The sequence below is a fragment of the Festucalex cinctus genome, chromosome 21 (assembly GCF_051991245.1).
Source record: "Festucalex cinctus isolate MCC-2025b chromosome 21, RoL_Fcin_1.0, whole genome shotgun sequence".
Taxonomy (NCBI): Eukaryota; Metazoa; Chordata; class Actinopteri; order Syngnathiformes; family Syngnathidae; genus Festucalex; species Festucalex cinctus.
Genome location: NC_135431.1, coordinates 12,587,705 through 12,613,278, shown reverse-complemented (window position 1 = coordinate 12,613,278; position 25,574 = coordinate 12,587,705). Strand labels below are relative to the sequence as shown.

Genomic DNA, 25,574 nt, shown 5'->3' with positions numbered 1-25,574 from the left:
CTGCGACGACTGCAGTGAGTTTCACACTGATTTTGGCACATAACGCAACCGCAAAACCATAAAATAATTGCCATGTTCTCAGTAAAATGCCTTTAATTTGCTTTTTTAAATCTTTAATCGTCCTTTAATCTTCCTCTTGGAATTTGAATTTCCATCGCAGTGTCTGAATCCTTTTTAGGCGACAAAGCTTGAGTTTCAGCAACCACATTTTGGCACATAATACAAAAGCCAAACCATGAAAAAGGATACTGTAGTCCTATTTACATGCCATTCATTTGCTTTGTACTGTATTCAGCCTGTATATCTAATTTGACACAGAACATGGATTATTTTTGTCATTTTTTTTTATTTTATTTTGTTGCACTTTGGCTAACAATGACTGAGTTATGCGTTGGACCAATACAACCATTAGCATTTATTCCAGAGCAATAACCAAACAAAGCTTCTGCATATTAAGGATCATCTGACTAACTATTTGTACACAATGCAACATTCAAACCAGACAAAATGATTACATTCCTATTTGCAGTGCAGTAACCAAACTAATCTCCTAACTCTAAGGATTATTATTTTTTTTTTTAAAGCCTTTTTGCGAGACATACCTGGATTTTCAGGAACCACATTTTGGCAGAATGCATTATGAATGAATTTCTCTATTATGCAGCACTCAAAGCAAACAATCAATTTAAATGTCTTCTCTATGCTGTATCTAATTTAACACAACAGAGGTCCCTCTCAAAATTGAACTTGTGATTATTATCACAGATAACCGAGTGCAGGAGAGACTGGAATATCCAGGTTAAAAATAACATAATACACACGATAGCAAAAACAAAGACAGAGGTTTCTTAAAAGCAAAAATATTAAAAGTCATAAGAGACCAAAAAGTGGTAATTACGGTATATATGTGCATAAAATAGCTCTCACATGCATCATGTTGTTGTTCTGCTCTTTTTGCTTTATGGTGGTTACATGCTAAGTCCCCAAACTTGATATAGAAAGATTGCTATCTGCTTTAAACAGTTAGTATCTTAATTTGTTCAGTCTTCTGTGCACAATTTATGGTGCCCTTTTTTGTTGTGGTCTTTTTTTTTTTTTTTCATGGTGGCGGCATCCTGACACAAGGAGCTCTACATGAAATAGCAATGTTGTGCAAATTCATGGAAAGTCCCCGGCTTCATTTGGAAAGATTAGGATGTGCTTTAAACGGTGGCTTAATGACTTTCAGACCTGTGTGGACTGTAACTTATCGTATCTTTTTTTTTTTTTCTGTTGTGGCCTTTTTGCTTTGTGGCGCCGCCTCGGCACAACCAACGCATTAGTGCAAATAATTTTGTTTTCGAGCCTTTTGTGTGGTCTTTTTTTTTGTTTTGTTTTTTTTGTTTTTTGCAAAATAGAAAACAATATTATGATAATGCATCCAAAGTCTGCTAATGTCTATATTAATTGGGAATTAATTTTATGGTCTCTATTGTTGTGGCCTTTTCTTTTTTTGGTGGCGTCTTGTATTATGCACAAAAGCATTGTTGTGGAATTGTGTGCATAGTCATCTAATTTTAGAGTTAACTTGGAAAGATTGTGAGCCACTGTTATTTCTCTAACTGCAACAGATGTAAAAGATTAGTCATAGACTGTTTTTTTGTTTTTTTTTTCCCCCATACCCGATACCGATTATCGACGAGGAAGCCGATAATCGATATTTGGAGCAGATATTCGTTTGCAAATATTTGCGGAAAATTTAGAATAATGCAAACTCCCATCACTTTGACTTTGTTTAAATGCCTTCAAGAAAATATTTATTAACCAGCTATTTGCAACATGTTATTTTTTATTTATTTTTTTATCTTACGAAATGGAAATCTTTGTTTATAAATTCTACCAAAATATGCATGGATAAAATATATAATATAATGTATAAAATATGCTTTCAGGCAAAGCAGACTGTCTTATAAATTAAAGTTAATAAGTTAAATTAAATTATTAACAAATAAATAGTTCTGAAAGTTTTCTACAGTAAATGAAGTTTTCATTAAAAACAAAAAAACAAAAAAAAAACACAAAAAAAACCTTCATCCTCAATGCAGCTGCTGGCAAGCTGAGAACTTCACATCTCAAAATAACCCAGTTTTTCATTGATCGCTTATCGGCCTGCTTCAAAAGGCCAAATATCGGCCATGATAATCTACCTGGCTAATAATCGGTCTATCACTACCAAATAGCCATGATATCTAGGAGGCCTGGCAGTGAAATAGTTTAAACTCAATAATTTTCATTTCTTTGTAATAGACGATCTCTTTTGTTGTTGTTGTTCTGGCCTTTGCGCATTGCGGCGGCGTCTGGAGACAACCAACTCAATCGGGCAAATAAATACTGCATGAGCGCTCAAATTTTAAACAAACATTTACAAGCCAGCGTCTCTGCTCGCTGCGTATCCTGAGCAGCCGAGTCCAAATCAAATATCTCCAAGATGTTTGTCAGAAGTCTCCCGGCTCCCCGCACACATCTGCTGCGGGCCTCTCCACAGAAGCAGCGTCGGCTTCTTAATGCGCTCCAGCGCCTTCCACCAATCACTGCCGCCTATTACCGCGTTAACCTCTCACCCGCGGGGAGCGAGCGCGGCAGGAAATTGAAAGCAGGATGATGCTCAGGTGCGAAGGGGGAAGGATGGAGGCGGCGGGCGGGGTGCGATTCGGGCCGGCCGGCCGATCGCCTATCGATTCTCACGGCGTCCTGCTGATTGATGTCGCCTCCGGCGCCGTTTTACGATCATCTGGCTCGTAAATCTGTCAGCGCCGCAACAAAATGTCCCCGGGACCACCGGAGTGTCGGGCTGTGTTTGTAATTTTCAAATAAAAACAAGTATTATGTATCGCGGGGAGGAGGGTGGGGGGAATAGGATTGGTGTTCCAAACAACAATAAAAAAAAAAAAAGCGAAATAATAATCTTTATCCATAATCCTAACACCATTTAAATGTTTTGTGTAGACCTAAATGCCATAGGATTTAAAGATTTTCAAGGTCAAACTCAAAATCTTACAAAAACAAATGAATATTTTAGTGGAAAAAAAGTTATGTTATGAAAATAAAGTTGTATTTTTCCAGAATTATAAAAAAGGACTATATTCTCAAACATACACATTTTATTCTTGACAAATAGGATTGTATATATATAAAAAAAAAACATACGCCTTTTGTTGTCAATGTATGACGTTATCGCTGTAATTTAGTTTTTTGTTGTATGTATTTTTCTTTTTTTTTATCCTGACTTTATTCATGCAGTCATGTAGCCATGGGCCAATTGCCAGTTTGACGGTTTACAGTAATTTAAAGTTTCAATACTCGCTAATACAGGCTGTCAGCGGCTGTCACATGGCAAATCCAAGCACACAATATGATTGGCTGCTTGCGCAATTGAGTAAATGGGCCGCATCTTTGAAGTTAATTGCTTCAGATTAACTTTTTTTCACCTCGGCGTGAAACAACGGTGGAGGAGGAGTGAGGGAGCAAGACGAGATACAGCAAACACAGATGTCTTTTTGCTCTGATTAATTTGTGTTCTAAAAAAGTCAAATTAAATTTGCCAGCGGGTACTACTTAGCCCCAAGGACAACATGAGTTGCTCACAGGTCTATTCTAGAAGAAAAATGTGAATTTCACTTATTGAAACTTAACATGATACACATTTCTTCTGTGTGTATGAAACGGTCCATATCTTGTTCTAAAATAAAATGGGGAAAAATGCTGTTTTTATTTGCATAAATATATAATGGCCTTTTAGAGCTGCAATTTTAATAGTGTTATATTTTTGCTCCGGTTATCATACTATGAGAATCTAATTGAATTTATGATACGTCCCAATCATATCAAGGCTTTTAATTGGCCCAAAGTTAGGCAGGGAGGAGTAGTTGGTTTAGTATGTTTGTTTTATTGCCCAGTGGTCCCCATATTGAGATATACACTTTTTAAAATGTGACACAATGATGTTTTGCAAATTATTACTTGAACCCCTAAAGTTTGGCTCGGGGACCCCAATTTGAGAAGCCCTGACTTAGCTAACATTGGACATGTAAATTACTATGTATATTTTGAGAGCACTAACGATTAATCATCTTTTCCATCATCAGTCAACTTAAATCCCGTGTGTGAGATCCGAGACATCCGTGATGTTTTCTCAACTTGTTCCTGCTGGACCGTTTTTTTGAGGGGAGAGGGTTTTTTTTTTTTTTTTTTTTCTTATGTGAGTATGTGTGTGGCGTCAGCCTTTTTTTTTTTTGCCCAGAATGCAAGTCGCAAGAATCTTTGTTTTGTTTGCCATAGCGCCACATTGCTGCCGTCACGGACACTTTTAATTTGGACTGCCGGCGCATTCCAACAGAGAGACGACGCTAGCGAAATATTCCCATCACCATGAAGATTTGTCTTGGCGTTGCATTCGCGTTTAATTGCCCGAAATACATTTTTTGGCTTGGCGGAGGCGACAGAAAAGTCCTCAGCTCATGTGGCAGCCACTCAAGCGCCAGCCCCCGTCTGGTGTACACTTAATGGCGCTATTGAAAACTTAATTACAAATAGATAATTAAGTCATGGGGGCAATTATCCTCGCATGGACGGTCCTAAATCAACAGGATCAAGATAGAAAAGCGGAATATCTAAAGGCTTAAAATTTGCATGAGTTGGCTTCTGTTGTGGAGAATATAGCGTTTCGTTATATATATATATATATATATATATATATTTTTGGCCCTTGGCTAAAATGGGGCCCAGTGACGCACTTTGGGCTCCGGCATGAGTTAGCCCTCCCCCACTATATAAGAAATAACGATTCAGATTCATTCATTCACTCCGCAAATAGAGTGCCTTGTTGTTGGCCATGATTGTGTGCATGTCATGGAGAGAAAAGGGAGAGTGAGGTTTAAAAAAAAAAAAAAAAAAAGTGACATGGCCTTTATGCTGGCGTGGCCAGTTTAGAGCATCTCGTTATCACAGCGTGGAAGTTCACTTTGATGATCCGGTGCTACATATTTTGGCCACCAGAGGCTTTCAGTGGGTATTTTTTATTTTTTTTGCGGTTTCAACATGAAGTAGCATAATTTTTCCAGGTTGTAGTGGTGCATGTGGTATTTGACTGACAGTGGCTCACAGCGTTTGAGATTTTGAAACCTTATTGTATCTACTTAGCCATTATTTTCATCCATTCAAATTCAAATTGAATCTCAATGATATCTAAAAATGTTCAAATGACTTTCCAAAGGTTGGCTTTGATATCCATCTTAAGGTCTATGCACTAGTATACAATCTTGGTCCTCACTGGTAAGACAATTCAGCATATAACTGCAACGTGCAAAAAAACTAAAATAAAAAAATACCTTGTTAGGTTCAGTTACATGCTAGTTGGCCAAAAGTGTCATTAAATGAAAAAAACAAAAAAAAACAAGGACTGTCTTCAGACAGTTTTTCTTCAAATGGTCTTACTAGTGAAGACAGCGCATACTAGTTCATGGACCTGATGACTATCAAGAAAATTAAATAAATGCTCAAACGGCTTTTCATGCTAACCACAAGCCTGTGACATCTTTAAAACTCCAGCAGAGACGCATTCATTAAAAGGTAATTTGGGGGAAAGCTTAACTTCAGCGGCAGCTACTGTGCTCTGACTCGTCCTCAATGGAAGCCCTCTTCGGCGTGTCATTGAAGTCCAGAAATAGTGCACGTGTAATGTTTGTGAGCTGCACGAGCTATTAGCGCTTGTTAGCCGTGCTGATTATAATCCCCCGTGTAATTCCCGCAGGCTAAGAAGGGGACTGTGTTTGTGATACTGTTTTGGCTGTACGGACAATTAATGGCTTAGTGTTGTTGTCGAGTTAATGGCTGTGTGACAAGGTGTGGTAATGAGTGGCCTGGTGTCATTCTCATGCTTATATATAAACAAGTGATTCCAGTAAGACAGGGACGACAGTTTAGATGGCAGCTACTTTTGACAACAAAAAGTCTTTAAAAGAATCTTTATACGAAACACGTTAAAAATAAAGATTCAGATTTGTTTTAAAAAAAATATTCATGTTTTTTTCTTGGGCATGGCAAAAATGATCCCTTGTGACGGGCGCACTTTAGCTATCTAGCTAGTTAGCTAGGACTACACCCCAAAATGCATCATGGCGGCTTTAGACTTTCATTATTGGCCTTTGTAGGACAAATTGATACAAGTCGAATGCCAGGGTGATTATGTAGACATATGATGAAGCGCTTGTCAACGCATGGTTCTTCAAAACAAAACAAACAACTTTGTTTGACTTTAATATCCTAAACAGTGTCGGTTTTCTGAAAAGGGTGTACGTGATTAAAAGACAGTTCTGGCAACAAGAGAGTTACTCATTAAAAATGTGACATAATGAAAGGGGGGGGGTTAAACAAAAACAAATGAGATATAAATTAGTTTGTTGGTAAACCTGAATGCAGGCGGCATTTAGAGCGTGCGTTTAACAAAAAATGACTTGGTTGATTTTCATCTTTAGCATTTTTTTTGCTTGTCTTTCATACAAACGCTTTCGAACACGTTTAACCTCCAGTTGCTATTAAATTAATTATCCAAGGTTGTCAAGATTTTTTTTTTTTTAATCCAATCTGACTGACTATATCAGATTCCATTCAATTTTTTCCCCTCTCACATTTCACAATTGCACCTCTTGACAGCCAAAAAAAAAGTTACTTGAACCATGCAGCCTTGCTGTTAACGCCGCCAAAAGGGCGTGATCAGTCCTCACCTGCTTTCTCATCACGTTCATAAATCAAAGTGTTTTCATCCAACTCAGCTGGTTTTCTACCTTCTGTACTCGCCGCGTTTAGCACCAGGTGTGCCATTGTCATTTTTCTCTCCAGTTTAGTTACTGTCAATCACGCTGGGTGGATTATAAACAATAACTTAAGTAACGACCTTGCACTGAATTCACACTTGTAAACAGTGATATTGAATATTTGAAAATATGTGCCTTGTAGAATCCAGTCCAACACTGAATTGTTAAAAAAAAAAAAAAAAAAAAAACTTACACTTTTACACAAGTTCCAAAAGTCCCTTTTACCCCCCGACGAGGGCGTATAAAAGCACGCGCAGCCTCGTGGATGTTTGTTTTCGGCCCGTAATGATGTGAGCGAGAGCGGGTGACGCACAAGGCCTTACCTGTTCCACGCCGCCAGGGAGGGAAGAGGTCAGCCTTCCACCATGTTGATTTAGTCTGGCAGGAATGCGGCATCCCCTCCGATGTAAACTTACTTAGCGGCGGCTCATGAAAGGAGCGACATAGGTGGGATGTTAACCGTCTTCGCAGGTAATTTCCACTCTTTAGCTGAGGAAACACAGGAGGTGTCTGAGCCGAAAGCTGGATTTAAGTCTTTGAAATCCACTCACGGGATACCTTTTTTTTTTTTTTTTTTTTTTTTTTACACCTCTTTGCTCTCATTTCGTCAAGCAAGTTCCCGTATACTGTAAAACCCTGTCAAAAATGGCCGCTTAAAATGGCGCCTGAACAACCAATCATGATGTAGCAGGGGCTTCACTGTACTAAAACACAGTCTGTGTGCAGGTGTTGTAGTCGCACGTGCACTTCAGGTGTCTATGACAGGCAGATCTGCCCACTTGATTAATGCGCTCACTCAAACTGCCACCTGGAAACAATCCGCCCCCCTACGCGCCTCTTTTTGTGCCGCCCCCGTCCGTCTCTGCGCCTTTGCACGTGCATACCATGAGGGCCGGCTAGTGTTGAGCAGATGCCACCGGCTACGATGGGGAGGTAACTCAGAAGGGAAAGAAAAGAAAAGAAAAGGTGCGTGTGAACAATAGCGGACGTGCAGCCGAGGGTGTCGGGTGTCTTTAATAACACATTTTGCTCAAATTACCCACCCGGCTGGCGAGGCACGCTAACGGATCAAACGCGTCCCTCACGGCGACGCCCACTGCTTTTCCTTTTAAGGCTGTGTGGCCACCACGAGCTTCCGCTTGCAGTGATAACTCCAGGCTGCATCGTTGCTTATTGTCAAAGTTATTGTTTTAGCGTGTTTCCTGTTGCGAATGAGCATTTTGCTGTCTTTAACGTAATATAACGGTCACTTTATGGCTAAGTTTGGTTAGCGGTAGTAAAACAGAAGAGTCACCATATGTGCGGTTTTATTGCGTTTGCTGTATTACAAGTGAGTTTTAATGTTTCAAATGTCCATGACAGTTTTTGTATGGTGGCTTAATAAGGGACTGTCACTTTAATACATCAACATTGTCAAATGTATTTACATGAATCAATAATCTAAAAAAAAAAATTTGGCTAATCTGCGGCATGACTCATCTTCGTATCACAAATTTAATACTCGATTTTGTTTTTAAGATAAACCACTTTTTGACTGATGAATGTCAATAAGCTTAGTCAGACTTGCGTTCAAAAGGTAGTAAGTTTAGCAAACATGTCGCTGTTTATTATTGTTGTAGACTGCTTTTACTGTTGTCTTCTTATATACAGTATATACTTTGAATGACAGTTAAAAATATGAGACTAGACTCTGTGTAAGCATTTCTCATAAAATCGTTTTACGTCTGAGCCTTACTTAACTTATTTTTACACTTAAAATGTGGCCTGCGCGGTTTATAAAACATTTACGACCGCATCGGTTGGCGCCCGGTATGGATTATTTCCAATTTCCCTGCGACAGAGTTTTGCGTTGGCGAGCGAGAACAACCGCAGGCGACCTTTTTTTTTTTTTTTTTTTTTTTTTTTTTAAAACACCTCCCATCTGGCGATGTGGGGGCGACCATTTAGCCCCTTGCGCCCCCCTTCTCCTCCTCCTCACCCACGCCGTCAGGAAAAAGGCTGCTGACAACCGAATCAGGGCGGCGCACCACCTGTGGCACACGCTCACTCACGTAATTAACTTGAATGTGGACCGCAGACCCAAAAGGAGCACGTGTGTGTGTGTGTGTGCGCGCAGGTGGATGTAAAATCTTTGAAGTGAAAACAGAACGTGCAGCTCGTGTTGACTGGTGGGCGGTTCGGCGGCTTTGCAAACGCCCTCGTGTTGTCATCTACTTCCACCTGAAAGAGAGAGGAAAAAATAAATAAGCGAGGGATTCAGGTGAAATTTCAGGATGAACCTAAAATGCTCTTTAACGTTTACTGTCTGTTTTATTTTGTATGAAAAGGTCCAAAAATTTTAAGAATTTGCTGTGAAGTTAACTAATGTAAAAAAAAAAAATTTTGATAAATGAAATGGCACTATTTAATATTGTATCTGATAGAAACATAGTATAATAACATACGTTATTCTTATGAAAGCCACTAGGGGGCAGTGTTATTAATAGTGGCTGTTTTTAAGCAGAGAATAAATAGTATATGCCTGCGAGTATTTTTTTTTACATATGTTGCTTTACTGTTTGTGTTCAAATATACGTTGCCTAAAGCAACACGACTATCGATGATAATCCCTACGGCGTTTTGCATTTTGTGTAACTTAGCATTACGCTAACAGGTGCATTAAGGCAAACCTGTTTGGTTGTTTTAAATGCATGTGTAATATTCTTTGTGGTGTGTTTAGTTTGAGTAAACTTGAACTGAAACTGGCAAGAAAGAGCTTGAAACCATTTTTTTGTTGTGCAGTCGAGTTTGTGCTTGTATCTCAAGTTTGCGCTCATAAGTTAAAACAAAAATCCCCTGACTCATTAATATCCTGAAGTCATCTTAATTAGAGCTTTAAAGATGAAAGACAGTTTACACAATTGTATATTAGCGACTTGGTTTTTAAGATCAATTTTTTAAACGATGTAATAAATGTTTCACAAATTGCAAATAATGTTCACGCCCTGCGGGAGGTTTGACTTTTGCCATATTTGGATGATATCAGATTCCATAAAGAAGACCAAGATGGTATTAAATGTTCACATAGAAAAATCAGTGTGATGATTATTTCATTTGGTCTTGCGGTCTCACCAAGAAGTGTTCCAAATATTTCGTCAGCCGCAGATGGTGAAAAAAAAATGAGCATTGGCATCTACAAGGACATTTCAGATTTTTTAATTACCCCAAATAAACTTCTTTGCAATTACGTCATAATTCCCGTCATTTATAAATGCGACAGTACATCGCTCATCGTTTTGCGCAAGTCTGTTATTATAACGTGTCAATGACAGTTGAAAACATGCATTGTCATTACTGAGTGGAAGTTGTAGCAAAAGTTTAACGTAACAATAATATTGAAAACTGAATATCATACTTTCAGATTAACATATCAAAAATATCTATATATGAAAATCAGATGTGCATACGTGTTCAATAGATTTTTTAAAATTAATATTATATCAACATAACCTTCATTCAATGAAGGCGAGGTCTTAAAATTTAAAAACGCAGCCTTGTCTGGTATTAAATGCTGTCAAATGTTGTCAAAGTTTGCATCAATAAAATGTTGAAGTTTTGTGCCTTTTCTGCTTGCCGGGCAACTTTGCAAACATCAGACGTTCTTTCTTCCCCCTTTGTCACATTTCCGCCGTATCTTTGGCTTTTTGCGACATCGCCGCTGTTCGCCGTCACTACAGTCGTCTGAAGTCGGCTTTGTTTGTCTGCTCTTTTTATTCGCTGCCTCAACTGTTGCGCCGCTCCCGACAGGAAGTAGGTCTGTCTCCCTTTTTTCCCTCTCCTGATGCTGAACGAGCAAAAGGTGCAGGAGGCGGGAATATTTGATCAGAGTGACAGACGCTTTTGATGGAAATTTAAGATGCCGCGTCGAGCGACTGCGCCGATTCAAAGTTAAACGTCGTTCCTCTCCCGCCACCCCCGTCCTGTTTTTCTGTCACATTTGTTGTCTGGAGCGATTTTGTTTTGCTGACACGTCTGATGCAAATGGAGATTTTTGCTTATTTATGAAAAACAGGCAGGACTTATGTTGATGTCGAAAATTTTAAAATGCAACACAGCCAAGTACAGGTAATATAAAGAGCACATCCAACAGTGAGATATTTTAATGCAGACTTTTGATTTTGTCTCTATCTCGCAAAACTATATTGTTTTCTACTGAATTTCAATTTTGCGCTTTTTTTCCTGAAGGGAAGGTCCTAAATATGATTCAGTTAGCGTTTAAAAGGGTCTTTATTGTATCTGTCCAAAATTAGCTGTCTATCAAAAATAATTCTGAAAAATGTTTTGGCTTCCTTCACCCTGCTGTCTCTCAAATATATTGCAAAATGCTACATTGCCCAGCGCATGATTTTGATTTACTGAAAGGGAGGTCTTCAATTTGAAATAATTGGCCTTAATGTCTTAAATTTTACTTCTTGCTTTATATAAGAAGTATTTTTGCAAAATATCCTTGAATTGCATGATATTCAAAATTTCACCCTTTTTTTATTTTATTTTTTATTGAGGGAGAGGTCTTAAAATTCATCAACGCGACCTTAGAAAAGCTAAGCATTAATGTACTGAATTTCAAAATGCAACTACCACATACCGAATATTTTCCTAACCACCCACTCTCAGAAATAGAATAAATAGAATAAATCAAATACTGACAAATTTTTTTTCCACAAATTCCATTACATCAACATTTTGTCAGAGGAACAGTCTAATGCTCACGATAGCCAATTATTTTATAGAAAGAGTCAAGCAGAATATTATGATACAGCCGGTATACCGAATGTTGTGTTCAGTGAGTGTGGAGCGTGAAAGTACTGACTGCGGTTTTTTATTTTTTTATTTTTTATTTTTTTTTACAGCTTCTGGCAGTGATAAACTATAATTTTCTGTGATTATTTTTTTTGAGAAAAGAACATCCTCTGGCGCAAAGAATGATGGATACCTTCTTCCTTCTGACCGCATTTCCACTACAAAATGGCCGTCAAAATATCCATGTCAGAGACGAATGTTCGCTCGCCTGTGGTTGCGGTTCCTCAAAATATGTATGCATTACGTCATGTGTTAATAACAATAATATCAATAACAAGAATAATACTGTAATATGTGCTATGATGTTCTGATGCCAAATTAAGAAAGAATCCAAAAAAGGTCAATTTAAAAAGTTTATAAAGTTCAAATAAACTAAATTAAATGCCTTTAAAAAGTACAAATTATGAAATTATTGTACTGATAAATGAATATTTCAAATAAAGGACTTACAAAATGGAAAATATTTTCCACATTGATAGTTAATAAATGCCAGAAAAAAATACAAGATTAACAATGAGAGAATTCAAATTTGAATTCAATTTGAAAAACATTTTTTAATTAACATTTATTTCGTGTATTATTTTAATTGAAAATCAATTAAAATAAAACAATTAATAAAATGCAGTAGAAAAATGATAAAACTTAAAATACGTATTACAAGTTTAAGGTGAAAATTTGAAATGCATTGATCAATTAAAAAAACAATATATATATATATATTTTAAATAAATAAATACAATGTGATTGAAAATGTCAAAAGAATTACAAAAATAAAATAAATACTGGGCTTTTTTTTTACTTTTTTTTTTTTTTTTTTTTTAAATCTGTGCATATATCAAACAGCAATTACAAAATTTCAAATACTGTAAATGGTAAAATGAATTAATTTTTTTAATTTGAATTTTTGTCTTCCTTTTTTTTTTTTAATGTGAAAAATTAATCTGTTACATGTAGAAGCCACAAAAGGGATACAAGAATAACCTTTGTATTTTTAAAAAGTAAGTTTAAAAAAAAAAAAAAAAAGACTTAATGAACTGAATCTGTAAAGAAAAAAATGAAACTATTTTAGTTTCAAAATTTCAATCTTGATTTGGCATTACTGCTCATTTTCTTTAGTGTGCTTGTCGCCTGAAAGTCGTTTGGCAGGAAGTCAGGCATTTGACTAGCATTGTTTAAAAGACAAGATGGATGCTTTAATTGTCTGTCGGTGAGCGACGACCGTACACGGGAACCCTCCCCGCCCCCCTCCTGTTTCTCCTGAGATTTTACGCGTGATCTACGAGGTCATAAAAAAAATCCAGCTTGGGAGATTTAATGCCGGTCGTATTTCACGCGCGCAATTTGAGTGTCAGCTCGCGACCGCATCCCGCCGAAGACGCTGCCATCATACAACAGCGTGAAATGTTTGAGAGGCGCAAAGTTTGACAATGATTTTCCCGCTGGGACTCGCTGGCGTCGGAGCACAGCCGCCGGGAATGTTATGTGAAAAGAGACCAGCGCCGTAGTGCTACTTTTTTTACGGCCGTTTCTTTGTGTGAAAGGATGAAGTGTAATGAACTTATTCACTGTCAGACGTTTTCCAAGAATTTCACGCAGCACGTCATGTTTTACTTCTTTGTTGCGTTTTCTGGTAAGACTTAGCTCAAATGCAATCTAGAATCAGGATCAGGTCAGGATTTGCCCGTGTGAACCCTGGCAAAGTGAACTGGACCACTTGGTGGAAATGTGGCTTCAGGCCATTTTCACACTTGGTCCAGACCAAAATTACTCGTGTACTCAAGCGTTAGCATGAAAACTGCCGGGCCAGGTTGCGGAGTTCAGCGTTGCGGTGTGGCTCTCGGCCGGAATGTCATTGAGAGATCCAAACCCTCAAAAATCTATTATTATTATTTCCTGTTTATCTGATTTTGATTGTGATCCTTTTTGACAGGTCTTCTCTTTCTGCCAGTGAAATAAATGAGTGATTGCCATTAAAATGAAGACAAACAGGTCAGGTTTAGGCTGCACGTTTCGAATACGTTCTACTCTCAAGATTTCGGTGTTAAAAAGGAAAAACTCAACCCATCATTCTTTCTGTTTTTTCTATCCTCCGCTCCGTTCCCTCAACCTGGAAGCGGACGTGATAACCGATAGCTCCCCGACGAGCGGCGCTGCGCGTCCCCGCGGTCGCCGTATCCCCCTCGCCCGGGCCTCGTTAATCACCCGCCGTCGCATCAATCATCCCCGCTCGTGACAGAACGGCGCCGAGATCGACGCGGGAGAACCGGCGGCCGATAAATCCGCTGTTAGTTTTACCTCGCCCAATGAAACGCCAGTTCGGATAACACGAGAACAGCGTGTCTTTGCTGATGTACTCACAATATTTGGATACTCGTGCGTGGAGAGGAAGCGGGGCCGGCCGAAACGCACGGAGGAGCGGAAAGGGGGGGGAAAGTGTCAAGCGGAATGTTGGCCCGGAACGAGCGTCTGTATTGTCTTTAGCACCTTTGGAGGCCCGCCGTCCAAGAACAACGCTTCTTACCAGGGTTTTCGTTGCGCTCCTCGATACGCTGCATTTCCCCTCGAGCTAATCCTTGAGGAGGAGGAGGAGGGTGGAGGGCTTGTCGTCGGATTAATTCAGTACAGCTATATCATGGTCGATCGTTTGTGCGTCCGCTTTATCAGTTTTTTAAACACTTTATTTTTTAGCAAAACAAAATGGGGGAAAAAAAAGTCTAATCTCCAGTATTAGTTTTTTGGTGTTATATTTACATTTCTGCATTTATTTGTGCTAATTTTTGTTAGCCTGTCTATGGATTTCACATTGTATGTTAGCATTAAGCTACTGGAGGTTTGTTTGATGACGTTTTGGTTACACTTTTTAATGTATACAGTGAAACCTGCATATTTGCGGTTCGGCATTTCTCGATTTTACTCTTTGCGTTTTTTTTTTTTTTTTCCCCAACCACCCAGAAATTAGCCTTTCATATCTGTTTTTGTGCTCAAGCCAAAACAAACTATTATTTTGATGATATCTTTTGGCACCTTGGTTCCTGGAAACTACCTTGAAGTGAGTTATGGAGATTAATTGAGACAAAAGAAATGTTTTACCGCCATCTTTTGGCATCTTATTGGCAATTATAGCCATTTGGTGTCAATTACTCGGTGTTCGATCACTATCTCTCCAAAAACTAGACTAAGTGCAATTTCTGGAGAAATTGGGTGGGAAGGATCAAAGCTGAATGCTAAGATTTTGAATGCATGTGGAATGCTTATGAAGTAAATTGAGAGATACATTATGAAATTATGACCTCCTGGTTACTGGACAATGCACTTTACCAACTGTGCCACCTAGCAGTATCAGACACCTGGTAATGATGATAAGTTATATGTATGGAAGTGGGCGTGAAAAGTTAAATGTCTGTCCCATTGAATATGAATGGGGAAAAATTATATATTAAACGTAAAATTGTGCAAATACTGATGTGGAATCAGACGATATATATACACCGGGAGGCGTGAATTTTTGAAGCTAGAAATTTGAACAGTGTAAATTGGAAGTATTATGTGGGAGTTGTTACGCGGCGAAAATGTGTGGAGAATAAAAATCACAATAACTTACGGGGGAATGCTTCAGCATTCCCAAAATGACATTGTAAAGTATTTGTCTTTTTTCTTTTCCTCAAAGTCCTATTTCTTGACAGCTTTAAAAAGTGTTTTGAAAAAAAAAATGAAAGTGTTAGTTCAGTTAAATTCAGCCCCTGTATTGCAGATGTTCACCTATCACAGGTGTGTGGGTGTGCGCCCAGAGATAAATAAAATGGTGGTTCACTGTAGCAGGATTGGTTCTGATTGAGTGATGGAAGGGAAACGCAGAAAACCTTGGAGACACAGTGTGGCAGCTCCGGGTAGAATTTGATGGCTGGCGTGGCTGAGCTGAAGTGAAGGGCTAATAATAGTATAGCGAGTGACACAAAGGCCGCATAGAGAGCAACACGGGCCAAAACGCCTCAAGCCTGTTAAGATATTTGGTTGCATGCAAAAGCGGAAAAGTTGAAATCCCGTCTTCTTTTTTGGCATGTTCTTGGCCGCCAACCCAGGCACTGTCACCCCATCAACAAACCATACCCGCACAGAAACACCCACAACACATTAGTGGCCGTTTCCAATGTGAACAGGCCCGAAGATCAAAACTATCCCGTCCCATGTTTCAGCATGCTTTTGTTCGGGTTCACTATAGCCCAGGACCGGGAAAACTTTTGATCACAAAGGCCACATTTGATTTTTAAAACAAACATAAATGTTCAATACAAAATCCAAATATTTAGCCACTTAACAGCTTGAGCACTTCCGAGACAACTCTCCACTCAACAGACCAGTCCCCTGCCACACATTCAAAGTCACAGATGCTACAGATGTAGAAGGTGAGGATGGTGAACCAAAGTAGACAAATAAAACCTTTCTGACGCAAATGATGGTTTGACAATTTGTCAAACTGCCACAGTATAGCGCCTACTAGTGGCAAGGAGGACTTACTGTCAGATTTATTTTGCAAATACCTGAAAAATCTTCACAAGTACAATAAGCCAGGTGTATTTGACAATAAGACAGACCAGGATTAACCAATCCCATCCATACTATTGTGACTGAATTGAGCTGTGTTGCACATCTCGTCTCGGTGGAAACATGTCGCCCCCTCACATGTGTCCTTGGGAGTCTTTTAACCGTCTCAGGTCTCGCCGCTTTATTTTCTCTGCCAGCCCACAGAAGTTCCTCTCTGGTGCCTATTTTTTGCCTACAAGTGATGTCAATTAGGGACCTCCGTGAAGGCGCTAGGCGGCAGACAGTCAGAGCAGTAAGAGCCCAGAGGAAATTGTCCTCATACCCCCACCGTCTCCCTGACTCCCCCGTGCCTTGCCGCCTTTACCGCCATCGCTACGAGAGGCCGCCCACTCCACATTTCCGTCTCATTCCTTTTACACAGTTTTCAACTGATACTCCGTTGCCCCGAACAGTAATACGTAATTGTTGCTCCCACAGAGCACAGAGGCGACATGCATCTGCTCTGTTTGTATGGTAAATTGGCATTTGCTTGAAGGTTTATGATTACCTTAACATCTGTGTCCATTTCTGTTAGCTAGCGGACTTTCTGTCGATGAAATTACATGGTTTGATTGGTCATTTTGGTGTTCAGATGTACAATGTTTAATGCTCTTTTGTTAAACACGCTTTGTCCCATTTTGGAGAACTGCGAGCAAGTATTTTTTTTATTTTTTGTATACAGAAGGCTTTGATGCAGCCTCTGATCTGAAGAGGTCGTTTTAAGCAGTGGTAGTTATTACACAAACCTGCCAGCAGGTGGCAGCAGAGTATAAGTGATCAGCCAGGGCCATGTTGCAACAAGCTTTTTTTCCCAGTGTTTTCAAAAGGTTTATGAATAATAATAAAACTTAGTTATATTCTAATGTTAATTGCTTCAAAACGGAAACAGATACAAATATACTTTTTTTCCTGATGAAAGAAGATACTCTAATCTTTCTTTACGTAGATTCCATGTTTTTATAGCAATAGAACACAATATCTGTGGGCCTTGCAAAATCAGTCAAAATCCAGTAAAACAGCCGGGGGCGAAGGGGGTTGCGTCAGTGAAAATGGCTGCGAGTGAATGAGTTAAAACGTATCACATTTTCACTGATAATTTAAGGGTTCACTGTACGCTCTGAAGAGGTTGAGCGGAATATTAGCGACCCTTACGCTGATGTCATGAGCCGGGTGAGAAACATTAATTACAGGCTTAGCTGTGATCCGGACCGCCATGAGGTCACCCAGAGTAAGGTTACCGGCCCTCGTCAAGTGTTGTCCTCGAGCAGGTCAGCCATCTCCGGTGCCAGCCTCGCTCCCGGGGCGGCCTTTCCCGTCCCGCTTTTATCCCGCTGATTGGCTCCTTTGGCTGCATCCCGGACCTGGCGGGGCTTGCAGGCGTCTTCTCCGACGTGGAAACATCTCTTCGCTAGCCGAAAGCCTCGTCGGCGGCCTTCTCCAAGAAGCCGTAATTAAGGGTCTTGAAAAATGCACCGCTGTGAAATGGAGCCTTAATCCGCCCGTCTTTTCCCCTCCTTGCTGATGACGCTGGTTAAAAAAAACAAAACAAAAAACAGGCCAGGCCTCTGTTGCGCATTCAATGTTTGGTACCATAGTCCAACGGCACTTTGAGATCACTCAAATGAAGTAAAAAATAGAGAGCCACAGTCACAATGTACTTTCAGACGTTTATTGAACTAAAAAAGTAATTAACTCATTCACTGCCACTGACGGATATACACGTCAATGGGAACGGAATTGACTTAACTCATTCACTGCCATTAACGGATATACATATGTCTATTTTATAATGACAAGCCGTTATCTCTAAATTGTAGTTATCTGTGGATGCTATAGACATGGGTGGAAGGACATAGTTGTGGTTTGAAGCAGCTCCAAGTTGGAATGGGTACAGAAACGTTTACGGACATGAGTGATATCTCAACAGTACGTCGACGTCACAGAAAGCCGGTTGGCGGAATTCCAATATTCCCATACATCATGAACCCATGCTGAGCGGCGCGCTTCTTCGCTGCTACCGCAAAACGGACAAGACGAGAAAAGCGAGCGCTCGGAACGCCGTTGAGAAATGACAGTTTGTCAGATATAAGGAATCCCCAAATACCTCACATTCTAGAGTAGGATATGGTGATGTTTGCTTTATTGTTAAAAAAAATCAATGATTTTGTTACTGTCCACTGCTTTTTACACAACATAGGTTTGCTGAGTCAGCACTGTGTCCTAGTTGTATTGCCAGAGCATGGACATACAATATATGTCACTGACATTGTATGTTTACGTCATTAGAATTTATTCTATCTTGAAATGGGACAATGCTAACAATGGAAAGTCGTCAATGTGCATCTTATACTATAAATGTAAATTTACTTGACCTTCAAGTCTCATCATCAGTTTGAGAGTAAAATCACCAAATATAACACACCTGCTCCCTTTTCACACCCGAGACCTTTTAACTTAATGAGTCAGGGAAAATAGATAGTTAAGCCCAGTGTTGACATTTTCATTTAGGGGTGATGTCACTTTTGTTGCCAGCATTTAATACATTAATGGCTGTTGTGCTATTTTTTGTACAGTTTTTGTTGACATTCTAGTAGAAGTAGTAATGCCATTGTTTACTTTCAAAATTATAAATGTAACTTTGAAGTATTGCTTGCACTTAATGATTACTGGCTGGATTTTAATTTAATTCAAATTTTAGTTGCGTATTTTAGTGAATGTGGTGAAGGAACTTCATTTTGTAACTTGTACACTGTCGTGATGTGAAAATACCACATTAAAATATTACTTTTTTTTTTTTTTTTTCAACCAATACTTTATGGACTACTTTTTAATTTTGATGCTGCTATGTCAACTTTTTTTTTTTTTTTTGTGTGTGTGTCACTTGAGTCTACTAAAACTCTGCGTGGCTCCCAATTCAGGCCTGGACTTTATCTCTATTCCAGATATAATTCCGACGACTCGTGCATCCTTCTGTGAACCGTGAGCTGATATTTGGGAACGTCGGGACAAAATGAAGCATATTCCCGCCGCGCCGGGCTCGTGGAGGGGGAAATGTAACCCAACCGTCCGCTTGACGACGTGCCAGATGCGTGTCAGTGCTTTCAGACTTTTTGAAGTATAACGCCGCTCAAGATTCCTGTTATATTGCTAGTCTTGGGATTTTTACAATATAGTCTTTCAATTTAGAGTCTCTTTATTCTAGTTAGTGCCATGTTGGTCCTTCAACATGCTGGGCAGCAATGAGGTCTACTGGATCACATGCAATGGAGTAGAAGAAGAGGTAGATAAGGTCCCCAACGCCCTTTAGCTCTAGTGATATTTGTTATTCCCACAGAGAATATATGCCTGTGCGTATTGTTGTGTGCTCTGTATATATGTGTTGATGCTCCTTGTTTGTTATAGTAACAGTTGTCTGTGGGAGTGTATTAAAAAAATCGATACGGCAATATATCGTTGCGGGCCTCATTACAATACACGTATCGATACGCAGGCGTCAGATTCAATATTGCTTGTTAACTTTAAATAGGCAGTTAACGTTTGCCTTGCAGCTTGCATGGTACCTCAAAATAAAAACCAGCAGCGTCTTTGAAGTTAATTGCCTTCAATTAATGCAAAAATAGCTCACCAGTGATTGGACACTGTGTCTTAAATAAGAAAAATTAAAGAAGAGGACGAATATCAACATTTATTCATTTATAAACTTAACATGGCACGTGTCTCAGTGTACCAATTTTCTTATATTTTGTTTAAAAAAACAAAATAAAATGTCTTATTTGGGATACATAAGTATCACAATACGTATCGGATCGTGGCCCCTGTATCGTGATACGTATCGTATCGTGAGGTTGACGGCAATACCCAGCCCTAATTGTCAGATGGTTTATAATTAACACATCCATGCTAATATCCGTTAACTTGACTTGCTTAAAACAGCAGCTTTATTATGATAGCATTAAACCAGAACTCGACGAATGATGTTTTGTTGTTGAGTGTTTAATCCTCTACAGTATATGTGTTAATTCTACAGTACGGTATACTTCAACTGGGATTTACACACACACACGCATGCACACGCACACCCCGTCTACTATATGTGTTTTCCATAAGGCGCAATAAAATATTTTCTAATCTTAATCAACCTTCAAGATGCCTGACGTGGAGCTCTTATTTTGAAAGGAATCAAAGCGCTAGCATGCAATAAAAGTTGGTTGAGTGCAGTGGAAAAGCAGCAGTGGCATCACACGCACACACACGTTTGTGTGTCTGATGTTGTAGCCAAGAGACTGACTGGAGTCTGATGTCTAATCAGGGGGTTGGGCAAATGGGTGAGAATGAATGAGAGTCTCACAGAGGGTCAATGATGCCCCCTACAGTAGACACAAGTATTACCCTGTATACATATTTCATTTGACAAATGACACAACTTTGTAGTTTTATAGGGGGAAAAACACTATTATTTTTGGATAAGACGAACTTTACTTCACTTTTTTGGTATACTGTTTAATGTATTGCGTGTTTTTGTTCAGGACCATATAGCTTTTTTTTATTTATTTTTTTATTTTTATTTTTTTTAAGTACTTATTTAGATAATATTTTGGAGCAACTAAGCTTTAGTGATTTTTGTTGTTTTGGTAATATGTATTTTTTTCACCTGATTTTTTTTACATGGCAATCATATATGTTTGTTTTTTGTTTCTTTTTTTTTTTTTTTTTTTTTTTTTTTTTTTTTGTATGCTTTTACCCACCAGATGGGAGAAGAATCAGATTCCTTTCTGTGCATATTGAGTAGTGGAAAGTAGCAGTTCAGTAATGCAAATGTTATAGTACTACAAGTAATAGTAAAGTATACACTGTTTGTTTTTTAAATAATAATTTATTATTATTTTTATTATTATTATTATTATCATCCATCCATCCATCCATTTTCTGATTTTTTTGGGGGGTAAAATATTTCAGTGAATTGGTGGTAAAGGTAATTCATCACATGTAATTAATTGCTTCGTATGAAAATGACAAAAGTTACCATTTTAAATTAGTAATAGTCTACTTAAGTGACGTTATAGTAACTGTTATTCTTGATGCGTTTTTTTTTCTCGAGTGTTTACTTCGGGGACATTTTTAGAGTATTTAGTCGGTTACGAGCCATGAACGCAACACGCGCTTGGACTGTCTTTGAACGCAACACGCTTGAGTTGCCCCGTGAACGCAACACACGCTTGCACACTTGAGACTCCGAGAACGCGCACTCACTGAGGACGCTCCGTGAACGCAACAGGCTCGAGTCGCTGCAGTAACCCACGCAAAGTGTCGACGCTCCGTGAACACAGCACACGTGCTTCGAGGACGCCCTCCGCGAACGCAACACTTTTCACGCTCTCATGACTTTTTTGCGGTCGTCGTCTCCGTGGACCATGCGGGTACGTACACGCATGTGTGCGAGAGGCGTGACGCCCCCTCAAGTTATGTAGCAGCTATTTGATCACTGGCGGGGGCGGACGGGAAATCCCGGCGCATGTACGACGAATTAAGTCTATCTCCTCCATGCACGGTAGAGAGGGAGAAAATTAGAGTCATTGTTTTTAAAAACATAATTTAATTTGGTAAGGGAGTAATTCGGCACGTGAATCATACCTGCCAACTCTTTCAAGTTTGTCTGTAACGCACCTGGAAGCTGCCGAGACATTTTTAAGCCCCCCACGCGTGGACGTCCATTTGAAGTTATTTATAGCCGCACATGCGTGGTGGCGCGCGGACTTTTTAAGAAGCCGCAGAGACCACCACCCTCACCACCACGACCTCCTCCTTTTTCTCACACTCCCCACGCGTGGTTTTCCTCCTCCTGCCCGGGAGAAAGGAGGCTTTCCCACTCGCGGTGCTCCCGAGGAAGGATCGCGACCCCACTTTTCTTTTTGGTTCCGTTTGTAGGCGATTTAATTAATCGAGTTTTAATCGTCCCCCGTTGTGTGTGATGCGCATCCCCGTAGACCCGAGCGCCAGCCGGAGGTTCAGCCCGCCGTCCAGCAGCCTGCAGCAGCTCGCGGGCAAGATGACGGACGTGAGCTCCCCGGGTCCCGGCGGCGGCGGCGGCGGCGGCGGTCCCGGCGGGCAGGCGGATGCGGCTTCGGCGGCGGCGGTGGTGCCCCGGCTCCGCGCCCACGAGAACCGCAGCATGGCGGAGATCATCGCCGACCACCCGGCCGAGCTGGTGCGCACCGACAGCCCCAACTTTTTGTGCTCCGTGTTGCCGTCGCACTGGAGATGTAACAAGACTCTGCCGGTCGCTTTCAAGGTGAGTCCAAATTAATATATATATTTTTTTATTAAGTATAATTTCATTAATTTTATCTACAGTTTTTGAACTCCTTTTTTTTTTTTTTGCACATACTGCTTAAGTTGTCATTTTAACACAGTAACCTAAGCAAATTCTGAAATTAACTTCTTGTACATTTTATTTTTACCTTTTGATATATTAGACCTAATGATAAAACGGCTCGTTTTATCATTTTGTCACTTATCGTCTTAAAAATGTCATTCAAGTACTACTTTTAAAACACGTTAAAAATAACTGCTGTGTTGTTTTTCATTATAAACGCATTTAAAACTTACTGCTGTCGTGATTCTTCATATGAAAGCCTCTTTTCAGGGATATAAAAGATGGATCAAACTCTGTCAAAGTGTGTTGAAATGTGTTGCTTGGCTACAAAACAAACACAAAAGGTTTTTTTTTTTTTCTTTTTTTTGAACAAGCACTTTTATTGCTGTCTGAGTAGTTTTAGCAGCTGCTGAGGCATTTTTTTTTAATCTCATTCCAGGAATCTTAATGAGAATCTAAGTGAGGCCTTTTTTTTTTCTTTTTTTTTTTTTCTTGTTATGAAATTAAAACACGTGTGTTTTGACTGTATAATTACTTCTGTAAGGAAGTTGGCCTGCTGCCATATTTGGTGTACTCAAAGCGCATAGCAATTGGTGTAGAACTGGAGAAAGGTGCAGCTGATGAAAAGAAACATTTCAATATTTGTGTCAGGAGGTGTTATTTGTGTTGTTTGGCTTTGGTGGACGTCTACACTAGAACATTGCACAAGCTCTTGTGGGTGACATGTTTTTATAGTTCCTCTGATGTTTTATTTGCTTCAATTATCTCATGGAACAATGGCACAAAGTGGAAAAATTAATGTTTTTTTCATTGGGGGTTCACAAACAGTCATGCTGAAAGGTGCGTTTCAGCATTGCTGATGACCTAAAAAGATGACATATTTTAAGTTTAAAAAAGTGTTTTTACAATAGTCACTTGTAGATTATTTTAAATGTCTATTGTCTCTGTTTACTTTGAATGTATTTTATTTTCAAATACATTTTATTTTTAAAGGATTGGAAAAATATTTTTAGTATATTTATTTTCTAGCTTACAATTGTTAAAAAATATGTTTTAAAATGTATTTTTTTACAATATAGACATTTTATTTAGGGTATATAATTTTCTGAGGAACCATCTTATTTATTTTTTTTTTTAGTAAACCCCCATTAGCGTCTGCTCGCAATCTTTCTCTTAAAGTTCTCCAAGAGGCAAAATGTTCCTGCTTTGACTTGTTTGTCAAAACTGACACCATACAAGACAATTAAGCATTATGCATTAAAACAGCGTCATGTTCAACCAAGCCAAATCATTTAGTCTAATGAACGTCTGCGAGCTTAACAAAAAACATGACGCGACATGCCATTAACAGGCTAACAAAATTAGCATGGATATTAAGGTTTCTACTGTAACACACACGAGTAGCAACTCCTACAAAACGAATAGAACTATTTCCTTGGCGCTCTGAAAACAACTATTACTGGATGTTAGTTGGGGACCTTCTCCACCTCTTCTTGCTTGACAGTATATGCATAATTCTGAGTCAGCTTGTGCCTTTGCCACCAGGTGGTGGCGCTCGGGGACATAACGGACGGCACGGTGGTGACGGTGATGGCGGGCAACGACGAGAACTACTCGGCCGAGTTGCGCAACGCCTCGGGCGTCATGAAGAACCAGGTGGCGCGCTTCAACGACCTGCGCTTCGTAGGCCGCAGTGGCCGAGGTGAGCGCACACACACACTTAGGTGGTGAGGATTAGTGGTCTCCTTCGCTTACGTGGCAACCACATAGCGGTCTCTCACACTCCCAGCACACGTCCGATTCAAAGCCTCTACTTACAAGGCCATCACAGGTGCATAAACCTCTGCTAAGGCCAAATAATTCTAATTGGAATCAACGTAAAACCTTCACATATGTATCTGAAGGGTAAGAATACACGAAGAAGAAGAAATGGTATGTAAAAGTAGTCAAAGGTGTTATTTGTCATCAGTGTCATTGCCTGTCTTTGGTCCAAGGCGACCCGGTTGTCAAAGTGTTTAGCCTGTTGCCGCGGAAACCCGTGTCACAGAATCTGGCGACAGGAAGTGACATAGGAGCCAGAGATCAGACTACGAGGTGTCTGAAATGAATACCTGGCCGGCGGTGACGAGGCAGGGTGCTGATGCTGATGACACATCGGGGTCGTGACGGCGACGATTGATAGCGCAGGTAGCTTAGCGTAAGTGGAAACCGTTAGCATCATTAGACCTGATAGAGTGGCAGTGGAACCTGCACTTAGTTCCAGGAGACTGCTTCCTGATTTTAGCGAGTAAACTCCACACAGGAAGTCCAAATTTTGGATTCAAATCTACAACATCTGAGCTGTCATGTGCAAAGGCCAAGTTGAGGAAGCAATCACAAATGTGATTTGAAATCAGACGGTCACTAAACTGCAAACGAAGCAATCGGAAGGCGATCCAGCGGATGCGTCCACTTGATCATCCCAACACGGCGCACACCTGTCGCATGTGGACTCATGTTTACAGCCGGCGTGGCAGACGCCCACGCGTGTGGACAGCTGCCGCGATGAGTCGCCGCATTTAACACACCCCCGGCCCGCCCCCGTTTCCTGTCCCCCACCCGGCCCAGGCTCGTCGCCACGGTTACATGATGCATACCTTTTCAGGGCTTCATAGCGCTACTGATGACCTGGCGCCTCTGATTCACAGCATTCCTGCTGCTGACACACATTTCCATGCACAAAGTTGGGATTTTAGTGAGCCCACGAGATCTCGTATTGAAACCCTTTTTAAAATACTCCTGTCTTATGTTATACATTTAATAAATCACAATTAAACTGATTAAAGCACATCTTATAATGTGTTCCTTTGCGTCTGTTCTCACTCAGAAGAGATTTGCGACTATATATAACATCACTTTTAGGGAACTAAACGAAGGCTCTTGCTCACACA

General features: G+C 39.9%; 1 protein-coding gene across 4 annotated transcripts in view; it reads left to right on the top strand.

The window, feature by feature from the left end:
* Positions 1–25,574, top strand: part of runx2b (RUNX family transcription factor 2b) — a 52,860-nt gene that overhangs the window by 9,096 nt on the left and 18,190 nt on the right. For 3 of the 4 annotated variants that reach the window (XM_077510929.1, XM_077510928.1, XM_077510927.1), the window contains 2 exons: positions 22,256–22,560; positions 24,190–24,346. In XM_077510929.1, coding sequence (XP_077367055.1) covers positions 22,318–22,560; positions 24,190–24,346 — 400 coding nt within the window. In that variant the 5' untranslated portion in view covers positions 22,256–22,317. Of the gene's footprint in view, positions 1–21,551; positions 21,689–22,255; positions 22,561–24,189; positions 24,347–25,574 lie in introns of those variants that run through there. The other variant, XM_077510930.1, reaches the window with a different exon arrangement.